Below are 27,685 nucleotides of genomic sequence, written 5' to 3'. Positions count from 1 at the left end.
AGGTGCTTGGGGTGCCTGGGTGGCTCAGTCCATTAAGTGTCTGACTCTTGATTTCAGCTCAGCTCATGAACTCACAGTTTGTGGGATCGAGCCCTGAGTCTGGCTCCAGGCTGACAGTGCAGAGCCTGCTTGGGAATCTCTCCCTCTCTCTCTGCCCCTCCCCCCACTCACATTTGTACGTGTGCTCTCTCTCTCAAAATAAATAAATAAATATTAAAAAAAAAAAAGAGTTGGGGGCACCTGGGTGGCTCACTCAGTTAAGCATCAGACTTCAGCTCAGGTCATAATCTCAAGGCTTGTGACTTTGGGCCCCTCATCCGGCTCTGTGCTGACAGCTCACAGCCTAGAGCCTACTTCGGATTCTGTGTCTCCCTCTCACTCTGCCACTCCCCCGATGATGCTCTGTCTCTCTCTCGCAAAAATAAACATGAAAATAAATTAAAAAAAAAAAAAAAAAGAGTTGGGCATTTAACCAACTGAGCTACCCAGGCACCCCTAAAAAAAGTATTACCTGAAATCATTACTAATGTAACTGACAATATTAAACAAGATTAATTTTGAAAAACATTGTTATGGTACATCTCTGTCACTGAGTACTACATAATTATTGAGAAGCAATACATAATTATTGAGAGAGGTACACAGAAAGTTGTCCATGGTGTACCATTACATGAAAAAAGCACACTGAAGAATGATACCCAAGGTAAGACCCAAGAGGCAGCTAAACCACAAACCCTGGAGCAAGACTCCCTGTGCTCCAATATCAGCTTTGCCACTCACTAGATGTGCAACCTTTCATAATTCTACTTGCCTTGCTTTCTTCATCTGCAAAAGGATATAAAATAGAATCTACTTCATAAGGTATGTTCATGGGCTGTAAAAGTTTAACAAGTTAATATATGTAAAGCACTACAAGTATTGACAATAATTTCTGGGGGAAAAAAAGAAAAAACTGAAAACATATAGCATGTACATATATATGTGGGGAAGAAAAGCTTTCTTTTTCTGTATTTTTAGGTTTTTTTTAAACAAAGAACATTACTTTCGTAATTAAAAAAAAAGAAAACATAATAAAAACTTGGGACGTGGGGCGCCTGGGTGGCTCAGTCAGTTGAAATTCCAACTTCGGCTCAGGTCATGATCTCATGGTCTGTGAGTTTGAGCCCCACGTTGGGCTCTGTGCTGACAGCTGAGAGCCTGGAGCCTGCTTCAGATTCTGTGTCTCCCTCTGTCTCTGACCCTCCCCCGTTCACGCTCTGTCTCTCTCTGTCTCAAAAATAAATAAACAACTAAAAAAAAATTTTTTTTTTTAAATAAAAACTTGGGACTAAGATTCCTCCGCTAAATGATCTGTTAGTGCAATTACTTAAACACTCAGGACCAGACAAATTCCGTGAATGATAATATATTACACATGGGAAATTTTTATTTTTTTTTTAACATTTATTATTTTTGAGAGGGAGAGAGAGAGAGACAAAGCATGAGTGGGGAAGGGGCAGAGAGAGAGGAAGACACAGAATCCGAAGCAGGGTCCAGGCTCTGAGCTGTCAGCATACAGACTGACACAGGGGTCGAACCCATAAACCATGGGATCATGACCTGGGCTGAAATCAGATGCTTTTTTTTTTTTTTCTTAATGTTTTATTTATTTTTGAGAGAGAGTGTGTGTGTGTGAGCAGGGGAGGGGCAGAGAGAGACAGACAGACAGACAGACACACACACACACACAGAATCAGAAGCAGGCTCCAGGCTCCAGGCTCCAGGCTCCGAGCTGTCAGCACAGAGCCCAAAGCGGGGCTCAAACCCATAAACTGTAAGATCATGACCTGAGTCAAAGTCGGACGTCTCAACCGACTGAGCCACCCAGGCGCCCCTAAGTGTGAAAAATTTCAAGTGCAACAAAAAGGATAGTACTTATGGACACAGTTCAACAATAACAAGCTATACACTAATAAGCAGAACTGCAATGGCACCAATCTAGAAATGGGTATCAGGAACTTTCACAGTTAGATAAATCTCCATTAATTTTATTAGTCTGAAATTAAATACCACCAAATCTAATTTCTTCCAATTCAACAATCTCTAATGACAACTCACTAGACATTCATAAAGCTGGAGCTCAAGATAAACTACATAATTTAAATTAAAAAAAACCTAAAGTCCTTAAGAGCCCTTTGAGAATTTCGGAGAGAATGATTTCACCACCTCACATGCTTTGAGGAAGCTTTGGTCCCTGCATAAACTTAGCTTCCTCCATAAGTACAGTGGGTGTACAAAACAACCAAACAGAAAGAGAACTGTGAGCTTCAGCTGCATTTTTTGCTGAGCTGTAATACTGGTAAAGCCTGTTTCAAGATCCAAGAGTCCACCCTCAAAATTAGGGAAGGTATAATAAACAGCAGGCTGTCAGTCCATTTCATCAGATTTACCAGAATGGTATCTCATAAAATTATGAATATTTTTTAAAGTTTATTTTTATTTTGAGAGGTGGAGAGCAAGCAGGGGAGGGGCAGAGAGAGAGGGAGACAGATACAATCTCAAGCAGGCTCTGCACCGTCAGCATGGAGCCCTATGCAGGGCTCGAACCCACAAACTGATATCCTGACCTGAGCCGAGATCAAGAGTTGGTCGGACACTTAACCAACTGAGCCACCCAGACACCCCATAAATTTATAAATATTATCAAACTTCAAGCAGCATTATTTATTACCATTGACTATGTTTTACCTAAAAGGAACCTCCTGGACCACAAAAAATAAATAAAAATAAATAATAAATAAATCTAGTTGCCTAAAATAGCTTTTCAAAAAGAAATCAATCATTAAGATCCCTCCACAGAATTATGGAATTCATAATTTTAACTAGTTTACCTAATGTCTACAAAGAGAGAAAGAACTCAATAAATGCCAATTACTATTATCATTAATGGTGGAACAGAAATTTACTCATAAGGACACTTAGTAGGTCACTTTCTCAGAATCCAAGCTGGCCCATCACAACCTTGAATAGTTATTTATCAAAAAACACTTGGTTTTAGAGGACTCAAAAATTCCTTGGGTTCTAAAGGAGGTAATAAAGATGAAACAAATTCTGCAAAAATAATTCACCTATGCTTTCTTAAGCTCTTCTATTACAAAAATCTGTATTTGTAAACATTTTGCAATTCTGCCTTACAATTTTTAGACCAAATGTATTTTTTATCAGCTAGTCATGATTTATAAGTAATGAAAGTAAAATCAAGAGATGGGTCAGTTTTGCATTAGAAAGTGAAAGGAGACAGTTCAGAGTGGGTTAAAAATAGGTGAGTTTAGCCTAAGTCCTTAAAACTTTAAAAATGAATGTATTTGGGTAAAATTCAGATTGCTTGGGAAGATAATTTGACTCTGATCCTATAAAAAGAGAAACAGGCTAATATCCCTTGACTAATATTTTTTTTTCCTTAAAATTTTCCAATTTTAATCAAAGATTCACAGACAATAAACTGAAAACATAAATTAGTAAGTAAAAAAAAGGAAGAAGAGCTGAACATGTTTGATGACATGCTTCCCACTAATCTTTAGGGTGGGTGTACCAGCATTACATGGGAGCAAGACCAAGCAAGCATCTTTTCAGACACACAGATTAATGAGCAGATATCTCGCTGCTTTTACAGTTACATTATACTTAAAGCCTTATATTTTAAAAAAGGCATATGAAAAGGTGTATACAAAGATAATTTTGGCTTGATTTATATCTATGTCTATATACACATACACACATGCACACATATATACACATATATAAAATTACACTGTTAGCATTTGCTTAAACATTTGTTTAACCTTTTATTTATATATAGTGAATATGAGAACTTGTAGTATCAACAGATAGTCACCACTTCTGACTATTACATGCAGAGTTCAAAACTGGATTTCAGGGGCACCTGGCTGACTCAGGTGGAAGAGCATGCAACTCTTAATCTCTTGGTCCAGTTCGAGCCCCAGGTTGGGGGTAGAGATTGAACAAAAAAACTTAAAAAACAAAACAAGAGGTGCCTGGGTGGCTTAGTCGGTTAAGTGTCCAGCTCTTGATTTTGACTCAGGTCATGATCTTACAGTTGGTTTGTAGGTTCAAGCCCCGAGTTTGGCTCAGTGCTGACAGTGCAGAGTCTGCTTGGGATTCTCTCTCTCTCCTCCTCTCTCTCTGGTCTTCCCCAACCTGTGTGTGCTCACAGTCTCTCTCTCAAATAAATAAACTTTGAATAAATAAATAAACAAACAAACAAACAAATAAAGCTTTAAAACAAAACAAAACTGGGTTTCAGCTTAGGAGCAGTGAAAAACTGCCCTACTGGAAATGCTTTTAAAACTAAAAAAAAACGGGGGGGAGCATCCTGACTTCGACTCAGGTCAGGATCTCACAGTTCATGAGTTCAAACCCTGCATCGCTGCTGTCAGCTTGGAGCTCACTTTGCATCCTTTCTCCCCCATCTCTCTGTCCTTCCCCACTGGCACTCTCTCTCAAACATTTAAAAAAAAGAAAACTTTTTAAAAAATCATAATACATATTGAAACATACTCCCCCAAATTGGAAAATATAGGTTAAGTATAAAGAAATTTTAACGAACTATAATTTAAAAACAAGAAACCAAACAGCTCAGTCCCTAAAGCCTCTTCTAAAATGTATACATGATACAGAAATTATTGGGCTTAGTTCCTTTAAAAATGAAAAAACCAAAAAAAAAAAAAAAAAAAAAAGAAAGAAAATACCTTGATTAGGATTACTTACAGAGTTAAATCCACAAATATTTTTTTTTTTTTTTTTTTTTTTTTTTAGAGAAAGGAAAAGAGCACAAGCATGGGAGAGGGGCAGATAGAGAAAGAGAGAATCTCAAGTAGGCTCCATGCTGAGCATGGAGCCCAACTCGGGGCCTGATCCAACCATCCTGGGATCATGACCTAAGATGAAATCAAGAGCCAGACGCTCAACCAACTGAGCCACCCAGGTGCCCCAAAGTCACAATAATTCTATGAAAAAAAAAGTTCAAGCAGTTCAAATGTAAAAAGTACATAACTAAAATCCTTCATGCCTATGAAAAAATTAATTCCAGAGAAGGAATTACATGTGGTGAAAAAACAGAAAACTGCAAGGGAAAAAAAATTAATTAACCATTTGAGAAATTCTTTTTCAAGTACTGGTCTTTCCATAGCAAATAAAAGGGATTCCATGTATATAAGACCTTTACCAAAACAAACAAACAAAAAAATTACATTTTACCTTACAGAATCCTAGAGTAACAAGTAACCAACTTTGCCTAATACAACTCTAAAAAAAAAAATGTTTATTTATTAATTTTGAGAGAGATTGAGTGTATGCATGGGGGAGGGGCTCAATCTCACAACCATGAGACCACAACCTGAGCTGAAATCAAGAATTGGATGCTTAAATGATTGGGCCATCCAGGCGCCCGCATATTTTTTTTAAATAATGTGAAATGTCTTAGTATTGGGAATATAACCACTTTCCCTCTTCAATTTTCTATAAAAATTAGAGGTAATTTTTCCAAATAAATTAACTTGCTGCAATTTTCAGAATGCCATTATCAGGCATCACCTCTAAGGTGGGAAGTGCTCTGTGCCATCACTGGAAAGCAGCTCACAAACTCACAGTGGAGCCAACTGAGTCAACTGAGAAGTGACAGCAATGTGACAGTGTCCAAGAATGCACGAGAAGAGTAAGGCTTGTTTTAAAGTCAGGAATATGGTGCCAAAGAGGGAAAGTGAAAGGTTGAGAGCTGAAGCATCAAAAGATTAACTAGCAACTACTGAATGAAAGCCACGTTCCTGATGCTTTTCATATGGTATTGTTATTAGTCAATCCTATCACCTCCACTTTACAGATGAGGAATCAGGTTTAGAAAAGTCAAATAACTTACTGACAAATCATTCAGCTATTATGCAGCAGAGAATTCAAAACTAGATTTGTTTGATTTCACAGCCCACACTCTTTTCACTTCCCTGTGCTGCCTCTCTGGCTCTTTGTTGACTTCAGGCTCCCAGTGAGCAGTTTCACCACAGTGAGCACTAGGAAGGAAGTGATATATATACCTGTGGGCAAATGATCACACACTATCATCTGGGTAGCCCCATTTTCCAGTATTTCTTCATCCCAAGCTATCTTTACAATCTTTCCTCCCATTTTTCCATTTCACAGACCTAACACACTAGCCAGAAAAAAAGAAAAAAAGGGGGGGGGGGAGGAGACTTGGATATTCTAATTTACAAATTCCTCTTCTTTGTTCAAGTTGTTCCCTACACCTCGGGCCTTTCTCCGATAGCCCTAGTGCCAATTACATCTATGATTGTTGGTCCAGTTCAAATGTCATGTCTTTCAAACAGCATTCCCTAATCTTCCACTCTCCCATTCAGTAGTGTCTCCAGTCTAAATCTTCTTCACTCTTTGTACTAGAACCTGTATTAACAACTCATGAGTTTGAGAAAGTTTTAAAATAATCACCCCACTGATTACTTATTAATTACAAAGGAAAAGAGTGCCTTTACAATATAAGTCTATTAGATATTACTTTATTCAAATGATCAAATTTACATCAATAATGAAATATTGAAATATTTACATCACCTCTGATGTGATACACTGAGACATAAAATCAACTACACAGCGTTCCAACCAAAAATGTTTAACATAATGTGATCATAAAGAAATATTCTGACAAATCCAAATTGAGGGACATCCTACAATACAACTGGTCTAGATACTTACTGTTCTGAAAGACCCCTCCCCTCCCCCACCAAAAAAAAAAAAAAAAAAAAAGGCTAGAAAACCAGTCCAGATTCAAGCAGGCAACTAAATGCAATGTAAGCTCCTTAAACGAATCTTGGGGCAAACACAAAATCAAACATCTAAGGACAGTATTGGGACAACTGGGGAATTTTGAATATGTACTATACATTAAAAAATAATATCCACGTTAAATTTCTTGAGGGTGACTACTAATTGCAGATATGTAGAAGAAAGTGTCTGTTCTAGGGAAATACATGCTAAAAGTATTTAGGGGTAAACTGTTGTGAAAGTAACTCACAAATACTTCAGCAAAAAATTATGTCTACTAGTGCATAAAGCAAGCAGAGCAAAACATTAACAACTATCGAATCTAGGTAAGGAGTACAAAGGTGTTGTTATGACATACTGTTGCAACCCTTCTGTAGGCTTAGGATTTTTCAGAGTTGGAAAACAATATTTAAAAGTTATGGATTTAGGGGCACTTGGAAGGCTCAGTGAGAACATGCAACTCCTGATCTCAGGGTCATGAGTTCAAGCCCCACAGTGGGTGTAGAGATTACTTAAAAAAAAAAAAAAAAATTACGGATTCAAAACAACAAAATCAACAGAAAATAGGGAAAGGTGCAAAGATGATTTAGTACTTGTATTCTGCCTCCCAGAATTAACTGTTAACATCGCCTTAGTTGCTTTCAGTCTTTCAAAAAAAATTACAGGATCATCCCCTTTGCCCCACCCATTCTTATTGCCTGCCAGAAGCTGGGAAATTATAGGTAGGGTATGCCCATTTTCAACTTTACTAAATACCACAAACACTGTCTCTCAAGGCAGCTGTACCAATTTAAACTCCACCAGCAGTTTCTAAATTACCATGTTCAGCGACCTCTTCACTAATATTTGATACTGTCAGACATTAAAATTTTTTATCAGTTTGATATGAACAATTCGGTGTCATTTATAACAATCTAGGATCGCAAAGTAAAAGAGCGTTAGCAAAATAAGAACTTCATCAACAGGGGTGTCTGGGTGGCTCAGTCAATTAAGCATCCCAGTCTTGATTTTGGCTTAGGTCATCTCATGGTTTGTGAGATCGAGCCCCATGTTGGGCTCTTCACTGACAGCACAAAGCCTGCTTGAAATTCTCTCTCTGCCCCTCTCCTGCTCGTGCTCTCCCTCTCAAAATAAATAAACTTAAAAAAAAAAAAAAAAAGACCTTCATCCACAGACCCTTCCTTTCATCACATCACTGCAGAAAGTTAAAAATAATCAAACATGGCAACATGTATTAAGAACGATTAGTCCCCACATGAACCAAATGCCCACAAAAACTCCCACATAATGTTTGGGAAATAATTTGTCTTTTAAAAAATGTAAGAAGTGGGGTGCCTGGGTGACTCAGGCAGTTAAGCATCTGACTTCGGCCCAGGTCACGATCTCACAGTTTGTGAGTTCGAGCCCAGCATCGGACTCTGTGCTGTCAGCTTGGAGACTGGAGCCTGCTTCAGATTCTGTGTGTCTCTCTCTGCCCCTTCCTTGCTCATTATCTGTCTCTCTCTCTCTCTCTGTCAAAAATAAATAAACTTAAAAAAATTGTTTTTTTTTAAATGTAAGAAGAAAAGGTTCAAATTCAACCAACCCAGCATACATAATACTCCTTGGAAGATTTAAAAAATAAATAGGTTTTATTCCCAGAAATAACCTAGCTATTATAAATTAACTGATTTATTAACTTATTCAGCAACTATTTACTGAATACCTGTTACGGGCCAGCCACCATTCCAGCACCATGGCGAAGACAAAGTCCCTATTCTCACAAAGCTAACATTCTAATGGGGAAACAAAAATACCTACAAATAACATAAGATCAGATAAATACATTCTATAAAAAAATGAAGGGACAGGGGCGAAGAATGACAAAGGAGGCAGCCTAAGGACACAAAAAAACACCAGGCAAGACCCCTGCAAGACAAGATCCCTCCAAGGCAGTGATTTTGTAATATGGTGTGTTTAATTCAACATGAAGTATTTCAGCACCAACATCGTTTCATAAAATACTCTCCTTTACTCCCCTTTATTTTTTCCAAAAAAAACCCAAAACAGTTTGCTGCACTGGCTTTTCCATTATTGCTATTATCTTAGAGGGAAAAAAAAATTCACACAAGATATTGACAGGTGTGTCACAAACAGGTTCAAGTTTCAAGTCACACATATTCTAGAAGAAACTTTTTTTTTTAAGTTTATTTATTTATTTTGAGAGAGACAGAGAGACAGTGCAGGCGGGGAAGGGCAGAGAGAGAGGGACAAAGAATCTCAAGCGGACTCCCCACTGACAGCACAGAGCCCCATGTGGGGCTCGAATCCACCAACCATGAGATCATGACCTGAGCTGAAGTCAGACTCTTAAACAACTGAGCCACCCAGGCGCCCCTCAAGTCACACATATTCTAAAGAAATGTTACACAGGGTGCCTGGGTGGCTCAGTCGGTTAAGCATCCGACTTCGGCTCAGATCATGATCTCGCAGTTCGTAAGTTTGAGCCCCGCTTTGGACTCTGTGCTGACAGCTCAAAGCCTGGAGCTTGCTTCAAATTCTGTCTCTGTCTCACTGCCCCTCCCCCACCCCTCTCTCTCAAAAATAAATAAATGTTAAAAAAAATTTTTTTTAGAAATGTTACAACTGATTTGTCAGTAAGGAGTTTGATGCCAAAATGGAGCTGAACTGCAGAATTTAAAATAGAATTTCAAGGGGCACCTGGGTGGCTCAGTGGGTTGGGTGTCTGACTTCGGCTGCGGTCATGATCCCACACTTCGTGAGTTCAACCCCGAGTCGGGGTCTGTGCTGACAGCTCAGAGGCTGGAACCTGCTTTGGATTCTGTTTCTCTCTCTCTGCCCCTCCCCCATTTGCACTCTGTCTCTCTCCCTCTCTCAAAAATAAACATTAAAAATTTTCAAAAAAAAAAACTGTTTTAAATAAATAAAATAGAATTTCAAGAAAATGACTTACCAATTCTCCAACTCTATCACCTGCACATTTACTTCCTATCATATATGAAAAGAATAATAGCAATAGGAAAATGTATTGGAAGACAGATCTTGTAGTTTTTACTTAAGGATAAAAGATTTGGAATATACCCCTCTTTCAAAAGCCACACTACCTACCTACACGATTTAAAGAAAACCAGCACGCATTAAAATTTCCTTTCACGGGCTTACACAAGAGCTTAGAAGGCTTCAACCACTTAGAACTAGGAGGTGCCTTACTAGAAAAAAATCGAAGGGCCAAAGTGTTCACTTCCCTTTTTTCCTAAGTTTATTTTGCTGATTCCCCAGTACCCTGAATGAAATATCTGCAGTCTATTTTTCAAAATTATACCCTGACCCAGTCAAATCTTTTCTTTTTCTTTTACTTCCCTATTTACAAAATTCCCTCTTTCATCTAAACTATAATACTATCTGCCTTGTCTTTTTTTTTTTTTCAAAGCATTTTTTTTAATGCTTATTTATTTTTGAGAGAGAGAGAGACAGAGTGTGTGTGAGCAGGGGTGGGGCAGAGAGAGAGAGAGACACAGAATCTGAAGCAGGCTCCGGGCTCTGAGCTGTCAGCACAGGGCCCGACACGGGGCTAAAATCCACGAGATCAAGACCGGAGCCAAAGTTGGTCACTTAACTGACTGAGCCACCCTGGCATCCCTGCCTTGTCTTCTATCTTAGAAAAAAAAAAGGGGTGGGGTGGGTGCCTGGGTAGCTCAGTTAAGCGTCCGGCTTCGGCTCAGGTCATGATCTCATGGTTCATGGGTTTGAGCCCCACGTCGGACTCTGTGCTGACAGCTCAGAGCCTGGACCCTGCTTCGGATTCTGGGTCTTCCTCTCTCTCTGCCCCTCCCCTGCTCATACTCTGTTTGTCTCTCAAAAATAAACAAATGTAAAAAAGAAAAAAACGTTTAAAAAAATAAAAGTAAAAAAATAATAATTCAAATATCCTTCCAGGCAGACTTATAGATCCCCAAACACTTATTTCTACTTCAGGAATTATTAGTCTTTATGTACCATGGATCTCTTTGTTTGCTGAAGGCTATGGACTCTCTCTCAGATTGCTTTTATTTTTATTCTATTTTAGTTAATTTATTTTTAAGGAATCTCTAGACCCAACATGGGGTTTGAACTCATGACCCCAAGATCAAGAGTCGCATGCTCTACTGACTGAGCCAGCCAGGTGCCCCTCAGATTGCTTTTAAATGCATAATTAAATATTCAAAATTACAAAAGAAACCAATTATACTGAACTATTAGCAAACCAATTTAAAAATCGTAATTCGGTAATGTATGTGCAGCTTTAACATCACATTAAATAACAAGATCTAACAGTGTGTCTAATAATGCCATAAATTCGAAGAAATAAGCATAAATGATATTTTAAGATATCTGCAAAAACTGCAAACATGATACAAAAATAGTGGTAATTTTTATTGATGACAAAGTCACAGGCACTGCTAATTCTACTATGGTTTAATGCCTACATTTATAATTGAAAGAACTAATAAATTCGTTATCAGATAATAACAATAGATGTGATTTTATCCCCATTCTACTTCAAAGATCCCCTATACTCTACCCACCAAATGGTGAAATCCCAGGTTAGAAATCCTTTCTAGTGCAAAGCGTGCGCAAACTGACTTCTGTCACAAATTTTAATATAAAAATAATGATTCTTCCTTTGACCTCTCATCTGAACGTTATCACCATGCCTGTTTTTCCGCAGACTTACACACAGAACCCAATTTCTATGGTTTGCCTAGCCAGCACTCATTTACATTTTGACAGTCAATAAAAGGTGAAGTTAAAGGAAAGGAGATGGAGGCAACCAACAGTCCCTCACTTCCAAGACATCCAACAGCAAGTGAAAAGATGCCGAGAGAGAGAGAAAGAGAGAGAAAGAGAGAGAAAGAGAGAGAAAGAGAGAGAAAGAGAGAGAGAGAGAGAGAGAGAGAGACAGAGTGTGAGTGTGTGTGTGTGTGTTTCAGAGGTGGGCTACCCCCAGATCCGTGAGTCCAGCTTGTCAAGAGTCCCGGAAGCATGACATCTTCACCAGCGGCACCCAGAAGACATTCCATCTCTTTCTCGCCCCCTATACTCAGTTCTCTACCTTCCAGGTCGCTCGCCTGTGGCTCCCACCCGAAGCCGCCCCGCGGTTCTCCGGTCCCTTCCCATCCCATCCCCCACGCGTCCCTCCCTCCCATCTGCCCCAGGGCGCCCTGGCCCCTGCGCGCCGCCGAATCTCTCCCCTGGGCCTAACCGTGTGTCTCCCGACCCCCACGTCTCCCGACGCGGGAGGGAAAGGCCCGGGGCCTAGGGGTCAGCTGAACTGGGCGGTCCGGCCATTAGGCGCAGGCTGAGGCCCTAGGCCAGAGCAGCCCGGCCGCCAGGCAGCGAGCCGCGCACTCCGCGATGGTTAACCGGCGACGCGCACTCACCAAGAGGATCACACGGAGGAGGGCACCCAGGCCTCCGCCGAACCGCCACTCGGTCTCGGAACCGTGGCCCTCGCCGCGAACTGCCACAGCCGCTGCCGCCGCCTCCGCCGCCACTACTCGCTAGTTGGCTTCCCTGCGTCCTGCGGCGGCGCTGCCGCCACGCCATCGCGCGTGCGCGGCGCCGCGGGGGCCCCTGGGACTGGTGGTTCGTGCGCACGACCCGCCGAGCCCTTCCGCTTTAGCCAGCCCGGTCCGCCCCTGGCTTGAGTGGTCGTGGGCACCTGCGGTACCGAGAAGTGCCTTCCCGAAAGTCGTTCCTCAGGAGACGCGGGCACTTGCTGGCGCATACGGTGCTGCTAGATGTGAAAAACCCTCAGGAAGAGACACGTGTAAAGTAAGACAATTTAGAGCATTTACATTTTCGTTAACAAGTGTCACTTGCCCAGGACACAGACACACACACACCACCTCTCCCTTTCTGTTAAAAGTGTCGCAAATTGCCTTCAGTGGTATCTGGATTTCCGGTTTTAAACCTGATTTCCCAGTCCTCATTGTATCGTTTTAGTTTGTAAATTTGACCATGCAGTTTGAGTTGACTGATTTATCATTTTACAAAAACAATTCAGATACATTCAAATGTGAAGTTAACCTAGCCGCAGTCATAGAAACTTTAGAATCGGAAGACACCCTAAAGGTCATTCCAACTCCCGCCCAGGCAGGAATTCGCTCTTGTACATGCCAGCCAGATGGTCTTCCAACTTCTATTTCAACAATTCGAATTTCAGGGACCTCAAAATCTTAGGACAGCCTGCTCCATTGTTGGACAGCTCTAAAAGTTAGAAAGTTCTGCCTTGTGTGAACTGAAACCGGCTTCCCTTTTACTTCCTTCCGCTTCTAGTGGTTATGATGCCTGGAACAATTTAGAATGTTTTCCACTTGACAGCCTTTCAAAAAATTGAAAACGATGATTATATCCTCCAACACTGAGAGTCTCCAGTCAAAAAAAAAAAAGTAATAATAGTTTTCCAACCATTTCAAATATGAATCAGCTCTGAGACTGCTTTCCACTTAGTCATTCTCTTTGATGTATTACCCTTAAAAATTGTCAAAATTTGCTTTGTATTTATTGCCTCATCTTATTACCACGATGGCATTCTATAGTTAGCTACTCAGCTATTATCACTGTCATATTGCCATTCAACTGATTCAAGAGTTCAGTTCAACCAAAGACGATATATCAACTTTGTTTTAAAGCATTGCCCAAAGCCTCAGGGGAATGAGAAAAAAAAAAAAAAAGCCACTAGATACAGTTTACAATCTAGGGTAGTTCTATGAGAATCCCTGAGAAAAGCTTCATCAAGTTGAGGGGCCATGACTGTAAGAAGAAGATGACACTGGGGAGTTACTGGATGGCTGGATTTCAAGAAGGGAAATGGCATGTGAGGATTGCTAAGGAAGAACCCATCCTGAGCAAAATGAATGTGTAAATGAACACATTCACTGTTTGCTTTCACTTAACACTGAGTACTCTAGATGGGCTGGAGCACACACACCCACGCCATGGAGGAGAGGAAGAAAAGGACCCCAAAAGTTGCAAAAAGTTCTTGAGGGTCGTGAAAAGAGCACTGGGATTGTCAATTGTTTTGAGCCCTACTCTGTCATCTCTAAATGAATAACTTGAATAGGTGTGGTTTTCAACTTTTTTCCCACCTAGCACACTCAAGGAACACAACCCCCACATTAGAACAATGGATCACTACAACAGTAATTCTGGTGGAATATGTAGAAGGTAGTGTTCTTAACACCTTTTACACATGGAGAAGTGAACTCAAGAGGTGAAAAGATGCTCTGGGTGCCTGAGTGGCTTAGTCAGTTAAGCATCAGAGTTTGGCTCAGGTCATGATCTCACGAACCGTGAGATTCATGGAGCCCTGCATTGGGCTCTGCACTGACAGTGACAGCCTGCTTGGGATTCTGTCTCTCCTGCTCTTTGCCCCTCCTCCATCTCTGCCCCTCCCCTGCTCTCTCTCTGTCTCTCTGTCTCTCTCACACACACACACACTCTCTCTCTCAATAAATTAAAAAAAATTTTTTTTTTTTAAAAAGAGGTGCAAAGATGCTCAAAATCAATACATAGTACTCCCTGAGGGCAGAGAACCCGTTTGTTCCCCACTGTCCCTCTGGAACCTGGCATACTGCCTAGGATGTAATACATATTTGTTCTGTTTCTGTTTTCTTTTCAATGAATGGGATGAATAAACAGTGAGCCCTGGCTAAAGCTCATTGTTTTCCACTACACCATTCAGCCTTCCCTGATAGGATTATGTTCTACATACAGTTCTGTGCTCTGTAATTTCTTTTCATTTAAAAATAAATCCTGAGGGGCGCCTGGGTGACTCAGTCAGCTGAGCACATGACTTCCACTCAGGTCATAATCTTGCGGTTCATGGGTTCAAGCCCTGTGGAGGGTTCTGTACTCACAGCTCAAAGCCTGGAGCCTACTTCAGATTCTGTGTCTCTCTCTCTCTTCGCCTCTCCCCTGCTCATGTTCTCTCTCTCTCTCAAAAATAAACATAAATACATACAAACATACATACATACATACATACATACAATAAAAGTAAATCCTGGTATGCCTGGGTGGCGCAGTCAATTGAATGTTGACTCTTGATTTCAGCTCAGGTCATGATCCCAGGGTCCTGGGATCGAGCCCTGGTTGGGCTCTGCGCTAAGCGTGGAGCCTGCCTAATATATTCTCTCCCACCCCCCTCTCTTCTTCTCCCCCCACTGTCCCTCTCCCCTGCTCTCTAATTAAAATTTAAAAAAATTAAAAAAAATAAATCCCAAGCTTTATTCCATATCAATACATAAAAAGCCACCTCATTGTTTTGAACCTTTGCACAATATTTCCATAGAATCACTTACCATAGCTGATTAGCATACCCTATTGATGGACATTTAGATTGACTGTATATTCTGAATAACGAAAAATTCACATGAATTAACTACATATTTTTTAACATAGTTAAAAAAAATTTTAAGAGAAAAAATTTCTAAAGCTCTGGAAATCTGTAAACAAACAAAAATCCAGAAAGACATGCATGGAAGCTGTTCTATACACAGGTGGCAGAAAGTATTCCTTTATAAAATGCTTTTTGCTCTTTGGAACATCCCAGTTGAAAGTAAAGGACAAGACTTGAGTCACGGTCTTACTTCGTGTTTTGGGCCCTTGATTGTCCTACAGTGGCCCCCACTGGCAGGCTCAGAAATAGTAGCAGTACTCAGAGGTGGATTTGCTATGAAGCATGATTTAGGGCCACTCACTTGCCTGGGGATCCTTCTAAGGCCCAAGCAAGTCACAGTCAATATGGTTTTGTGACATCTGCCAAAGAAATTTTAATTATTGGCTAAATTGAGGACAACAGATAAAAGCCTAGAACTTAATAAGGAGGAAAATGACTCCTATTGAACCATCATAAATCATGTAACTCACACTTCAGCAAAGTGAAATTAGTATCAGGATGTCCACACTGATGGGAGCCATCATGTTAATGCAACATAAAATTTGGTGTGTCATCTGTATTTGATTTAACCTATGACTAATTATAACGTATGAAATATCTTTAACATAATTATATCTTACACATCTTTTACTGACAACCTTTTTGTTCTCTTAAATTACTTTTATTTATTTACATTTTAAGGTTTTGGGGGGATTTATTGATGTTTTTAAAAGAAACCGTTGACAAAGATTCACCAGAAATAATGTGAACAAGAAGGAAAATACAGTTAATACTACTGAAACAGTAAAATAATTCAAGCCTACATGGTTTGTCTGACAAAACAGTACTTCTTAAATCCTGTCATTGAAACAAAAATGGACTGCTTTTCTAAACAAACAGTGGTATAATTAACAATATTCAATACTATTTTTTCCTGAATATATAAAAATTAGAATACCAATTAAAAACGAATATATCTCCTCTTTAAATATTTCCTACAGATACAATTTCAATATTTTCATTCAACAGTGGTGTGGTTTAAGAGATTTTTCACTCACAAGTCAAATAACAATGCACCCAAAGGGAATCAATAATCTATAGACTCCCAGTGCGAATAAAGACTTTAGGAAACAGCAAATGATATTTCTAACAAAAATACCAAACAGATAAAATTCTTAGAAGATATATGCAATAAGGTCTACTAAGCAGCTGGCCACAGATGTAGAACATTTGATCATTTTACTAGTGATTTCGAGGGGACTCTAGATGTCTCCAAACTCAACTGGAACACTCATCTTAGGCTTTGTATTTTGCTTTTCCAGTTTCACTAATGACACAAACATGATTCAAATCCCTGAAATATTCATTATAGTCAAGGGCATAACCTACAACAAACTTGTCTGGAATTTCAAATCCAACAAAGTCTGGTCTGTATCCAACACTTCGAGGAGTCCTTTTCACCAGCAAGCTTGCAACCCTGACCATCTTTGGATTATACTGCTTGACCAAGGAAAGCAAGGTTTGCATTGTTTTGCCAGTGTCAATTATATCTTCAACAATCAAGACATTCTTTCCAGTTAAAGTTGAGAGATCATCTCCACCAATTACTTTTATATCCCCTGTTGACTGGTCATTACAGTAGCTTTTCAGTCTAATGAAATCTACAGTCATAGGAATGGATCTGTCACTATTTCTGTTCAGTGCTTTAATGTAATCCAGCAGGTCAGCAAAGAATTTATAGCCCCCCTTGAGCACACAGAGGGCTACGATGTGATGGTTTCCCATCTCCTTCATCACATCTCGTGCAAGCCGTTCCGTCCTGTCCATAATTAATCCATGAGGAATAAACACCTTTTCCAAATCCTGAGCATAATGATTAGGTATACAAAATAAATCTAGGTCATAACCTGATTCATCATCACTAATCACAATGCTGGGGCTCCGCGTTGCCATAATGGAGCTGGCTGGTTCGTGGACTGAGGGCAGTTCTCTTCTGTATTACTTTTAGTTTTTAAGTTCTTAAAGTTTTTCAAGCTTGGTAAGTTCCTGATAGATAAACAGGGATTTTTTTTAATAACAAGAAAATGTAGATTAAAAAAGTAACATACTTATGATTTACTCTTTGAAAAACATAGATATCAACAATTTTAATTTTTTTAATATTTATTTATTTTTGAGAGAGAGAGAGAAAGAGCATTAGCAGGGGAAGGGCAGAGAGAGAGGGAGACACAGAATCTGAAGCAGGCTCCAGGCTCTGAGCTGTCAACACAGAGCCCGTTGCAGGGCTCGAACTCACAAACCAGGAGATCATGACTTGAGCCAAAATCAGATTGGATTTGGCCACCCAGGCGCCCCAACAATTTTAATAGCTACATAATATTTCATCATACTGAAGTATCAACCTATGATTTTGAAATAAAAATTGTTTATTCCTGATAAATTTTAAATGCTAAACTCACGCAATTTTTTAAAAAATTCTAGAATACAGAAATTGAGATGTAAGACTTTGTAAAGCTTATTTAAAAATAATGGTATAGTAGGGGTGCCTAGGTGGCTCAGTCGGTTAAGCATCCAACTCTGGATTTCAGCTCAAGTCATGATCTCAGGGTTTGTGCGATCAAGCCCCAAGTTGGGCTCCACAATGACAGCTGAGCCTACTTGGGATTCTCCCTCTCACTCACTCCCTGCCCCTCCCCTGCTTGCATGTATGCTCTCTCTAAATAAATAAACTTAAAAAAATAAAGATATAGTATTATCATATTGTTGAATAACCTACTTTTCTTACTTAATATATAATAGGTTTGTTATGCCGACTTGACAAGCAAATTCTAAAATTTTTATGGAAATACAAGTGCCAAGAATAGCAAAAAACACTCCTGAAGAACAACAATGTGGAAGGACCTGTTCTACTGGATATCAAACTATAGTAATTAAGACAGAAGCTAATATGATAAATGGTAAAATTCTAAAGACTATAACAATAAAGAAAAGTTAACTTTTTTATGGAAGAGGGAATTAGGATCAGCTGAGGTGAAAAAGTGAGGACTTCCGGGTGCTGACAACATTCTTTTTCTTGACTTGAATACCTAGGGATTCACTTTATGATTATTCATTAAACTGTACAATTGCATTTATGAACTTTTCTGTATTCACATAGTAATTTATTTAAAAAAAGGTTTAAAATATGTAAAACATCCAGCACATAGTAGATACTCAATTAAAGGTAGCTACTATTGACATTTAAAAAAAGAGAGAGGCAGTGGATTTGTGACAATCTCCAAGAAATACAGCTAACTGCATGGAAGCAGAACCACATGTGGAGCATGCTCCATCACTAGTTTTAAAACAGGGATATACATCCTGTATATGAATATGAATAAAACCGCACTAGAAGACTACACAAGAAAGTGGTGACAGTGGTTACCTTTACCAGTGTAGAGGGACAAGGCTGGGGATGGGGTGGTAGGCAGACTTATTTTCATTGTATATTACATGTTGTACCCTTCTAATTTTATACTATGTACTTACATTTCTGATTTTATTTTTATTTAAGTATTTATTTAAGTACTCTCTACACCCGACGTGGGGCTCGAACTCACAAGCGCGAGATCGAGAGTCTCATGTTCCTCTGATGGAGCCAGCCAGGCACCCCTATATTTCCTAATTTTTAAATGTAGAAATTTAGAATACATATTGAATATTACCACTCAGATTCTACAGAGGTAGCTCTTTATGCTTAATAGCTTATTTTACTTCAAAAGACAATTTAAAACAGAAGAATTAAAGCATTTTCTGTATAAAACCAAAAGGCTTTACAAGTAATCAAATGCCTTTATCGTAACAACAGCCTTGTTGTTGAGGCAAAGTTATATACATTTTACAGATTATTACATTTTACAGATTAGTAAACAGAGCCTCAGAGAGATTAAATGACTTGCCCTAAATCATAGCTAGTTAAGTGTCAGAACTGGAACTCTAGTTTTTATGCTTTCAAACTCCATGGGCTTTTCTATCATACTATCTGACACTACATGCCCTCCTAAATGCCTTCCACTAAAACAAACAAACAAAAAAGTGAAGAGTAGAAGATGCACTGCTTGTAACTTTTCATTTTGTGTGGGGAAGGTTCCCTATTAATTATAAAATTCTTTAAAAAAAAAAGTCAATACAAAGAAGGAGACTTAATTGCATAGCACACTGCACTTTCAAAAGCACAAAAAAATGCTACATGATTTATACCTAGTATTGTTCCTGGCTCAGGTGTTAGGGAGATACTTTTGTTTTACTCCTGAGTTGTTTAATGAAGGTTGAGAAATTATTCCCACTCCCTTTATAAAAAAGGCATCTGGGGGCGCCTGGGTGGCGCAGTCGGTTAAGCGTCCGACTTCAGCCAGGTCACGATCTCGTGGTCCATGAGTTCGAGCCCCGCGTCAGGCTCTGGGCTGATGGCTCGGAGCCTGGAGCCTGTTTCTGATTCTGTGTCTCCCTCTCTCTCTGCCCCTCCCCCGTTCATGCTCTGTCTCTCTCTGTCCCAAAAATAAATAAACGTTGAAAAAAAAAATTAAAAAAAAGGCATCTGGGTGGCCAATGTAAGAAAGTAATTAGATATAGCACTTTTAAAAGCATTTCCAAAAATCTGTCAAATTCAACATAAACCACCAAACATTATTTCCCATTGAAAGAAACCTTGAAAATTGACACTCAGGAGGTGGTTTTCTTGAAGGGCTTCTAAAATTTCTTCTCACAGGGGTACCTGGCTGGCTCAGTTAGAAGAGCATGTGACTCTTGATCTCAGAGTCATGAGTTCAGGCCCCACATTGGTGAAGACTACTTAAATAAATAAGCTTAAAAAATATTTTTTAAAAAACATAAACCCATCTTCTCATAGTATATTCATATGATTAATAGCCTCCCTATTATTCTACAACTTTCCAAACACTTTCACATACAGTATCTCCTCTAATCCTAACAAGCCAATAAGACAGGACAGAAATCCCTGACATTCAATAGATGAAGAAACTGAGACTCTGGTAGGTTAGTTTTTTCCAAGATTAAGTGCTTTAACTCTTAGCTGAATATTCTCACCAAAAACGGATGTGGAAAATTCTCAATTACCAGGGTCTAAACATTCAATTTGTCATATAAGCCTTTTCCTCTTCCTTCCTTTCTGTGCCTTTAATTCCCTTTCAGATAGGAACATTTAGGAACTAAATAACAATGACATCCATTCCTAATCAATCCTAGCTCTGCTTAGATTTCTGAGATCAGATGGGAAATAGAAATCTATTTTCTTATCCATAGGAGCACAAGTGAAGCGAGCTGGTTTAAACTACTGGATAAAAACCTACATTTGTCTATCACTCATTACCAAAATATTTGCAAACTATGTAACTCCCCTATATCCTAAGCAAGATACAAATCTTGGGGTGCCTGGGTGGCTCGGTCAGTTAAGCACCCAACTCTTGATTTCAGCCCAGGTCATGATCTCACAGTTTGTAGGATCGAGCCCCAAGTGGGGCTCTGTGCTGACAGCATGGAGCCTGTTTGGGATTCTCTCTCTGCCTCTCTGTCCTGCCCCTGCTCATGCACACATTCACTCTCTCTCTCTCTCAAAATAAATAAACCAACAGTAAGAAAAAGATACAAATCTTATAACCCCAAAGCTCAGGATGACAATCTAGACTACAGAAATTAAAAATCAAATTGCCAAAGCTCAAATCCCGGATCCCTATCTTCTCAGCTGTGTGAACTCCTGGGCAAGTTTCTTTACCTCTTGGGTCTTCAGATTCCTTAGCTCTAAAATAAGGATAAAAAAAAAAATGCTTTTGTAAAAAGTAAAAGAGATAATGCACATAAAGTGTTTAACACAGTGTTTGGTACTTAAATATATATAATTTGGCACCGATACTATTATTGGCATTAACATTCAGGAAACTAGATTTACCTATGTGCTTTTCTATTCAATCCATAAATGATCAGTTTGGATATACTACACTACAACCACCAATATACTCGTTCCCTTTGGAAGTTAGTTAGCTATCGCTTCTCTAAATCTTAGAAAAGACAGAGTTGCAGAAGATTACTCCATCAATCAAGGACAAGGCTGAAATTAGGAGCTTTGTTTTAAATGGATGTTATACATACAAAGTTTGCTTGAAATGGTATGAAGCTGTAATGTGGCTGAATAGTGACTTCTATCCTGATAATGAACTGATGCAACCTACAGAGGGTCAGTGTCACAGCAGTATTACAAGCCCTGTTGTAAGATGGGTGATGCAATTTCTATAGTCAATTCTGAGTCACCAGCATAACCTTTCAGAAGCACTGGAGGAGAAAGGAAAATTCTTGAGTACTGACTCCTAGGCATCTTAGGAAACTGTATGTTAAGAGGTCTCAATGCTATGTGAACATGGTATTGTGCATACCCATGAATCTCAAAAATACATCTAGTGGGAAAAATACTGGAGCCATCAGTTCCTGACTGTGACAATCTCCCATGCATTTTCTGTAAGCACCTCAAAATATCTTGTATCAGGCCTTTGGGTCTGTCGATAGCAGGTCCTCCAAAAAGATTTGTTGAATGAATTAAGTACTTAAAAAAATTGTTAGGAGCATTGGCTACAGCGCCAAGCTGACTTGGATATCAATTCTAACTCCATCACTCACCAGCTATACAACGTTAAGCTAATAATTTAATATTTCAGTCTCAATTTTCTCATTTGGAAGATGGGAAATGCCAAGTATTAAACTGAAAGACACAGGAAACAGAACAATGCTTGGCACATAGTGAGCCTAAAGTAAACAGTAGCCTCTATTATATTTTGCTACAGGATGGCTATACAAGAGTAAAGCAATATCAAGACATCTCTATCAGATGGATTTAAGCACAATCTGACCTCCTCTAGGAAGAGTGAAGTTAGAAAGGCATCAAGAATAAAGGCTCAGGAAGGCCTTGCAAACGATAACCCAAGCCACAAAGGAAAAAGATGGGCAGAGGAGGGGAAAGCAAGGGGTGCCAAGCTAGAAAAATGATACATCGCAGGGTGTGAGCGATGGCATTAGTAAGCTCTTCAGGACAGGGTTGCCACACTGGGGTGGGGACTCAGGACGAGGAGGCAGTTACTTTGGCCAGGCCTGTGACTTACCGTGGGGCAGGGCAATGTGGAGAAAACCTGGTATAGACAAAACTAGCTGGCTAGGGAGAGCAGGGCCGACAGAACTGGCTAAGAGCCACGATCCGCAGCTGGGCGGTGCTCCGGCCAGGCCTCCGCTCGAGGGCTGCGGGCCGGAGAGCAACAAAAGGCCCTGAGGCTCGGACACTCCAGAACCGTAGTAGCTATAAAGGACAGAAAAGTTTTTTTCTGAGGTAATCACAGCATCTACGCTGAGACCTGCCTGCCTGGGACGGGATGGAGGCTGGAAGAAGGAACAGACGCTTCCCGCTTCGAAATGAGGGACGAAGGATGGACAAGAGGGCAGCGGAAAAGGAGAAGCAAGGACTCAAATCCCACCGCCTCGGGGGAATCACGCACTCCAGACTGGACAGGCCCCCGGGGCCCAGCCTGAAGGCGGGACTTCTGCAATTACCGGCGGAAACGGCCTCCGGGTGAGAGGTCGCATGAGGGACAGGCAGCTGCTGAACCAATGGGGCCTATGCTTGGGGAGGATGTTGCCTTCCGTTGGTGACTGTTGGGCGCGACCAGCAGCCAATGAGCCAGCCGGGGGGGCGTAGCGGTGACGTTAGCTGCGGAGGAGGCCGCTTCGAATCGGCTGCGGCCAGCTTGGTGGCCTGGACCAATCAGCGGCCTCCAACGAGCAGGGCCTTCGCCAATCGGTGGCCTCCACGACGGGGCTGGGGGGAGGGTATATAAGCGGCGTCGGCGACGGCGCGGTCGACGCTGGCCGAGACATCACAGATTCAACGGCTTGGGAGGTTTCGTGAATCTGAGAGGTAAGCGCCGCGGCCTGCCTTTCCGGACCTGCCCTTCGCGTTTCCAGCTGCCCCTGCTCACCCCGGGCCCTGTACCCTCAGATCAGTAACCTCGGTGCGCCCCCGTGCAGCGGCCTGTCGTTGGATTGCCTCTGAGGTCCTGCCTGCCTGCTGACCGACTGACTGGCCTACGGCGCCGGCAAGATGAAGCTGTCCCTGGTGGCTGCGGTGCTGCTGTTGCTCGGCGCGGCGCGGGCCGAGGAGGAGGACAAGAAGGAAGACGTGGGCACGGTGGTCGGCATCGACCTGGGGACCACCTACTCCTGGTAAGTGGGGTTTGTGGAAAGGGGGGAATGGGGCGTGGTCTCCTGGGCTGCTGTGAGGATCGCAGTGCTGATTATTTCCGTTCTTGGTGATTTTTCCGCCAGCGTCGGGGTGTTCAAGAACGGCCGCGTGGAGATCATCGCCAACGATCAGGGCAATCGCATCACGCCGTCTTATGTGGCCTTCACTCCTGAAGGGGAGCGTCTGATCGGTGATGCAGCCAAGAACCAGCTCACCTCCAACCCTGAGAACACGGTCTTCGACGCCAAGAGGCTCATCGGCCGCACATGGAACGACCCATCTGTGCAGCAGGACATCAAGTTCTTGCCTTTCAAGGTCCGACGGGGTTTTTGTCACCCGGATAGAAAGTGGGTGGTGGTGGGAGTATTTAGGATTAATAAGCTACTGAAAAATTGTTGAGATAACAAGAAGGATGCGAACATAGTGTATATGTAATAATTTTTATTGAGTAATCTTAGTATGTTACAAAATTTGGTAAAGTAAGCTTGGCGTACGAAGGAATGTCACACGTAACTATTTGTCTACATCATTTAGTATTGGTAGCCTGATTGAAACTGAATATGCTTGCCTTTGTAAGGCACTCCTCATGCTCCTTAAGTGTTGCTGGTCACTATTTAGCTCCAAGCAACCAAAGTAAACCAAATAATGGGGGAGGAAGTGGGCCTCAGACCATCCTCTTTATTAAGAGTTTTGAATGTTCTTCTGTCTGAAAATAATAATTCATTCTTTAAAATAGGTGGTTGAAAAGAAAACTAAACCATATATTCAAGTTGATATTGGAGGTGGGCAGACAAAGACATTTGCTCCTGAAGAAATTTCTGCCATGGTTCTCACTAAAATGAAGGAAACTGCTGAGGCTTATTTGGGAAAGAAGGTAAATACTTCTAGAACAGTGTTAAATAATTTTGTTTTTACTATTGATTGTGTTGCGTAGATGCCTTCATTGGTTTAATAATTAGAATCTGAATGATATCTGTGTATTTCAGTTTTAGTTTTTTGTATGTCTTACTGTAGGCCAAACAAAATACTAGGCACTTTTCACATGTTATCACTTAATGCTTGCAAATCCGTGGTATGAGATGATGTATGTTGTATCTAACAAACTGTGTTAGAAACTAAAGCGAAGGTTTGAGTGCAACTTATATGAGTTAAACAATGTGATAAAATACACTTAATTATCTTTTGTTATTCTCTTAGGTTACCCATGCAGTTGTTACTGTACCAGCCTATTTCAATGATGCCCAACGCCAGGCAACCAAAGATGCTGGAACTATTGCTGGATTGAATGTTATGAGAATCATCAATGAGCCGTAAGTGTTAAACTCAGAAGTATGGTGTATTTGCCAAATAGGGATAATGTAAACTTAACTAAACTTTTTTTTTTTTTTCTTCTTTTTCATTCTCTTAATAGTACAGCAGCTGCTATTGCTTATGGCTTGGATAAAAGGGAAGGGGAAAAGAACATCCTGGTGTTTGACCTCGGTGGTGGAACTTTTGATGTGTCGCTCCTCACCATTGATAATGGTGTCTTCGAAGTTGTGGCTACTAATGGAGACACTCATCTGGGTGGAGAAGACTTTGACCAACGTGTCATGGAACACTTCATCAAGCTCTACAAAAAGAAGACAGGCAAAGATGTCAGGAAAGACAACAGAGCTGTGCAGAAACTCCGACGTGAGGTAGAAAAGGCCAAACGGGCCCTGTCTTCTCAACATCAAGCAAGAATTGAAATTGAGTCTTTCTATGAAGGAGAGGACTTCTCTGAGACTCTGACCCGGGCCAAATTTGAAGAGCTAAACATGGTATGTTCCTTGTTTTTTGCTTTGCTAACGAGATTTAGTTAGACTCTGTTGGGGACACTGCATTTAGCTATTTAGACAGTATCTAGGTATAATAGGCATCATCACAGTAATTGTTTCCTATTCTAGGACCTGTTCCGTTCTACCATGAAGCCTGTCCAGAAGGTGCTGGAGGATTCTGACTTAAAGAAGTCTGATATTGATGAAATTGTTCTTGTTGGTGGCTCTACTCGAATCCCGAAGATTCAACAACTGGTTAAAGAATTTTTCAATGGCAAGGAGCCATCCCGTGGCATAAACCCAGATGAGGCCGTAGCATATGGTGCTGCTGTCCAGGCTGGGGTACTGTCTGGTGATCAAGATACAGGTAAGTCAGTGTCACAGCATCTTCCACAGTATTTCAATAGCTTGATAGAGTATAATTAGCTATTGCTTTAGAAAGCAAGAGAGTATGTATAACAAGGTCATACAGCTGGTAAAGGGTAAAGTGAGGACAAGACCTGGCTCAGTTTCAAGATCCTTAGCAATTACATTTAATTTACTGCTTCTGAAATGATTTTGCATACAACCTCTCATTAAATGGCAAGATGGAGAAGATAAAGTTACATAGTTCATGGGGAGACTGCTTGGTAGTGCTCCTGTGACTCAAATTAGAACTTAACCTTGGTTAATTTACCTTTGCAGGTGATCTGGTACTGCTTGATGTATGTCCCCTTACACTTGGTATTGAAACTGTGGGAGGTGTCATGACCAAACTGATTCCAAGGAACACCGTGGTGCCCACCAAGAAGTCTCAGATCTTTTCTACGGCTTCCGATAATCAACCCACTGTTACAATCAAGGTCTATGAAGGTAATGCTCTATCTTTGTTAATGACATGGTATGTTTGTGGAAAGTGACCTCTTAAGATATTGTATTGAAAACAGAAGGGAAAGAAAGAATCTGCTGGTTTCAGACAGGGGTCCCTAATTTAACTGGTGCTGAGTTTGGTAGAGTCAGTCCTAAAATAATAGTTATCATCTAGCTATCTATCATTCTTTGCCATTAGAAGTAACTTCTGAGCTGGCTCCTCGAATACCATAAGAATAGAGTTCATAATGCTGTAGATGAAATTCAATTAAAAGTTAGTAGTAATGTAACAGTTGGGCCCACTTGAAATTCCTTGTAGAGCAATACTGACTGACCCCCTTCTAGCTTGATAAACACGCCCTTGCCACCGTAGGCTCTAACAGTGTAAGGATCCAGGTAAGACTAATGTTGTTAGTTGTTCCTAACAAGTTTTTTGTGTGTGTGTATACCTTCTAGGTGAACGACCCCTGACCAAAGACAATCACCTTCTGGGAACTTTTGATCTGACTGGAATTCCTCCTGCTCCCCGTGGGGTCCCACAGATTGAAGTCACCTTTGAAATCGATGTGAATGGCATTCTTAGAGTGACAGCTGAAGACAAAGGTACAGGCAACAAAAATAAGATCACAATTACCAATGACCAAAATCGCCTGACACCTGAAGAAATTGAAAGGATGGTTAATGATGCTGAGAAGTTTGCCGAGGAAGACAAAAAGCTCAAGGAGCGCATTGATACTAGAAATGAATTGGAAAGCTATGCCTACTCTTTAAAGAATCAAATTGGAGATAAAGAAAAGCTGGGAGGTAAACTCTCCTCTGAAGACAAGGAAACCATGGAAAAAGCCGTAGAGGAAAAGATTGAATGGCTAGAAAGTCACCAAGACGCTGACATTGAAGATTTCAAAGCTAAAAAGAAGGAACTAGAAGAAATTGTTCAGCCAATTATCAGCAAACTCTATGGAAGTGCAGGCCCTCCCCCAACTGGTGATGAGGAACCAGCAGATAAAGATGAGTTGTAGACATTGCTCTGCTAGTGCTGTAATATTGTAAATACTGGACTCAGGAACTTTCGTTAGGAGAAAATTGAGAGAACTTAAGTCTCGAATGTAATTGGAATCTTCACCTTGGAGTGGAGTTGAAAATGCTATAGCCCAAGTGGCTGTTTACTGCTTTTCATTAGCAGTTGCTCACATGTCTTGGGGGTGGGGGGGAAGGAAGAATTGGCTATCTTAAAAAGTGGGTAAAAAAAGCTGAGTTAGGGCGTGTGTTCATCTTGGAAATGTTCTATTTAACAATTGGGTCATGCGCATCTGGTGTAGGAACTTTTTCTACCATAAGTGACACCAATAAATGTTTGTTATTTACACTGGTCTAATTTTTGTGATAAGCTTCTAATTAAGTCAGTTGCTTCAAGGTTACATTCTTACTTGGTGGGGTTTTGAGGTAAAGAAACCTTTTTATTTAGTTGTTTCAGGGATCTTGCCCTAACGTTAATTTAAAAAAGGGGTGGGA

At 40.6% G+C, this 27,685-nt stretch overlaps 3 protein-coding genes across 11 annotated transcripts in view; 1 reads left to right on the top strand and 2 right to left on the bottom strand.

Annotated features, from left to right (window-relative positions):
- Positions 1–12,385, bottom strand: part of GAPVD1 (GTPase activating protein and VPS9 domains 1) — a 75,666-nt gene extending 63,281 nt beyond the window's left edge. For 2 of the 6 annotated variants that reach the window (XM_030294452.2, XM_030294451.2), the window contains exon 1: positions 12,249–12,385. The gene's annotated coding sequence lies outside the window, so the exon portion shown is untranslated. The remainder of the gene's footprint in view (positions 1–12,248) is intronic. The other 4 variants (XM_030294453.2, XM_030294450.2, XM_030294455.1 and 1 more) reach the window with 4 other exon arrangements.
- A 3,515-nt stretch (positions 12,386–15,900) lies between these two features.
- Positions 15,901–22,817, bottom strand: LOC115500112 (hypoxanthine-guanine phosphoribosyltransferase-like). 2 transcript variants are annotated; one of them, XM_032595631.1, is made up of 3 exons: positions 22,396–22,817; positions 21,021–21,046; positions 15,901–17,296 (listed from the first exon to the last, which is right to left on the bottom strand). In XM_032595631.1, exon 3 carries the CDS (start codon positions 17,201–17,203, stop codon positions 16,547–16,549), a length of 657 nt encoding a protein of 218 aa, XP_032451522.1. In that variant the 5' UTR covers positions 17,204–17,296; positions 21,021–21,046; positions 22,396–22,817; the 3' UTR covers positions 15,901–16,546. The 2 variants fall into 2 exon arrangements, with proteins under 2 accessions (XP_032451522.1, XP_032451523.1); XM_032595632.1 differs by lacking the exon at positions 21,021–21,046.
- A 301-nt stretch (positions 22,818–23,118) lies between these two features.
- On the top strand, positions 23,119–27,544 carry HSPA5 (heat shock protein family A (Hsp70) member 5). Of its 3 annotated transcripts, none has more exons than XM_030293100.2 (9): positions 23,119–23,201; positions 23,312–23,506; positions 23,609–23,840; positions 24,262–24,399; positions 24,723–24,835; positions 24,937–25,327; positions 25,454–25,691; positions 26,009–26,176; positions 26,630–27,539. In XM_030293100.2, exons 2-9 carry the CDS (start codon positions 23,385–23,387, stop codon positions 27,190–27,192), a joined length of 1,965 nt encoding a protein of 654 aa, XP_030148960.1. In that variant the 5' UTR covers positions 23,119–23,201; positions 23,312–23,384; the 3' UTR covers positions 27,193–27,539. The 3 variants fall into 3 exon arrangements, with proteins under 3 accessions (XP_030148960.1, XP_030148958.1, XP_030148959.1); XM_030293098.2 differs by having other exon boundaries at positions 23,120–23,201; positions 23,283–23,506; positions 26,630–27,544; XM_030293099.2 differs by having other exon boundaries at positions 23,150–23,506; positions 26,630–27,544.
- The last annotated feature ends 141 nt before the right edge of the window (positions 27,545–27,685 follow it).

The sequence above is a fragment of the Lynx canadensis genome, chromosome D4, assembly GCF_007474595.2.
Source record: "Lynx canadensis isolate LIC74 chromosome D4, mLynCan4.pri.v2, whole genome shotgun sequence".
NCBI classification, from domain to species: domain Eukaryota; kingdom Metazoa; phylum Chordata; class Mammalia; order Carnivora; family Felidae; genus Lynx; species Lynx canadensis.
This window is presented reverse-complemented; position numbering and strand designations above follow the sequence as displayed.

Bases quoted from the DNA above. Each gene is read 5' to 3' on its own strand.
- LOC115500112 (XM_032595631.1), bottom strand. From the start codon at position 17,203: ATGGCAACGCGGAGCCCCAGCATTGTGATTAGTGATGATGAATCAGGT.
- HSPA5 (XM_030293098.2), top strand. From the start codon at position 23,385: ATGAAGCTGTCCCTGGTGGCTGCGGTGCTGCTGTTGCTCGGCGCGGCG. The intron at 25,328-25,453 runs GTATGTTCCTTG...TTCCTATTCTAG, and splicing joins AATTTGAAGAGCTAAACATG to GACCTGTTCCGTTCTACCAT. The intron at 25,692-26,008 runs GTAAGTCAGTGT...TTACCTTTGCAG, and splicing joins GTCTGGTGATCAAGATACAG to GTGATCTGGTACTGCTTGAT.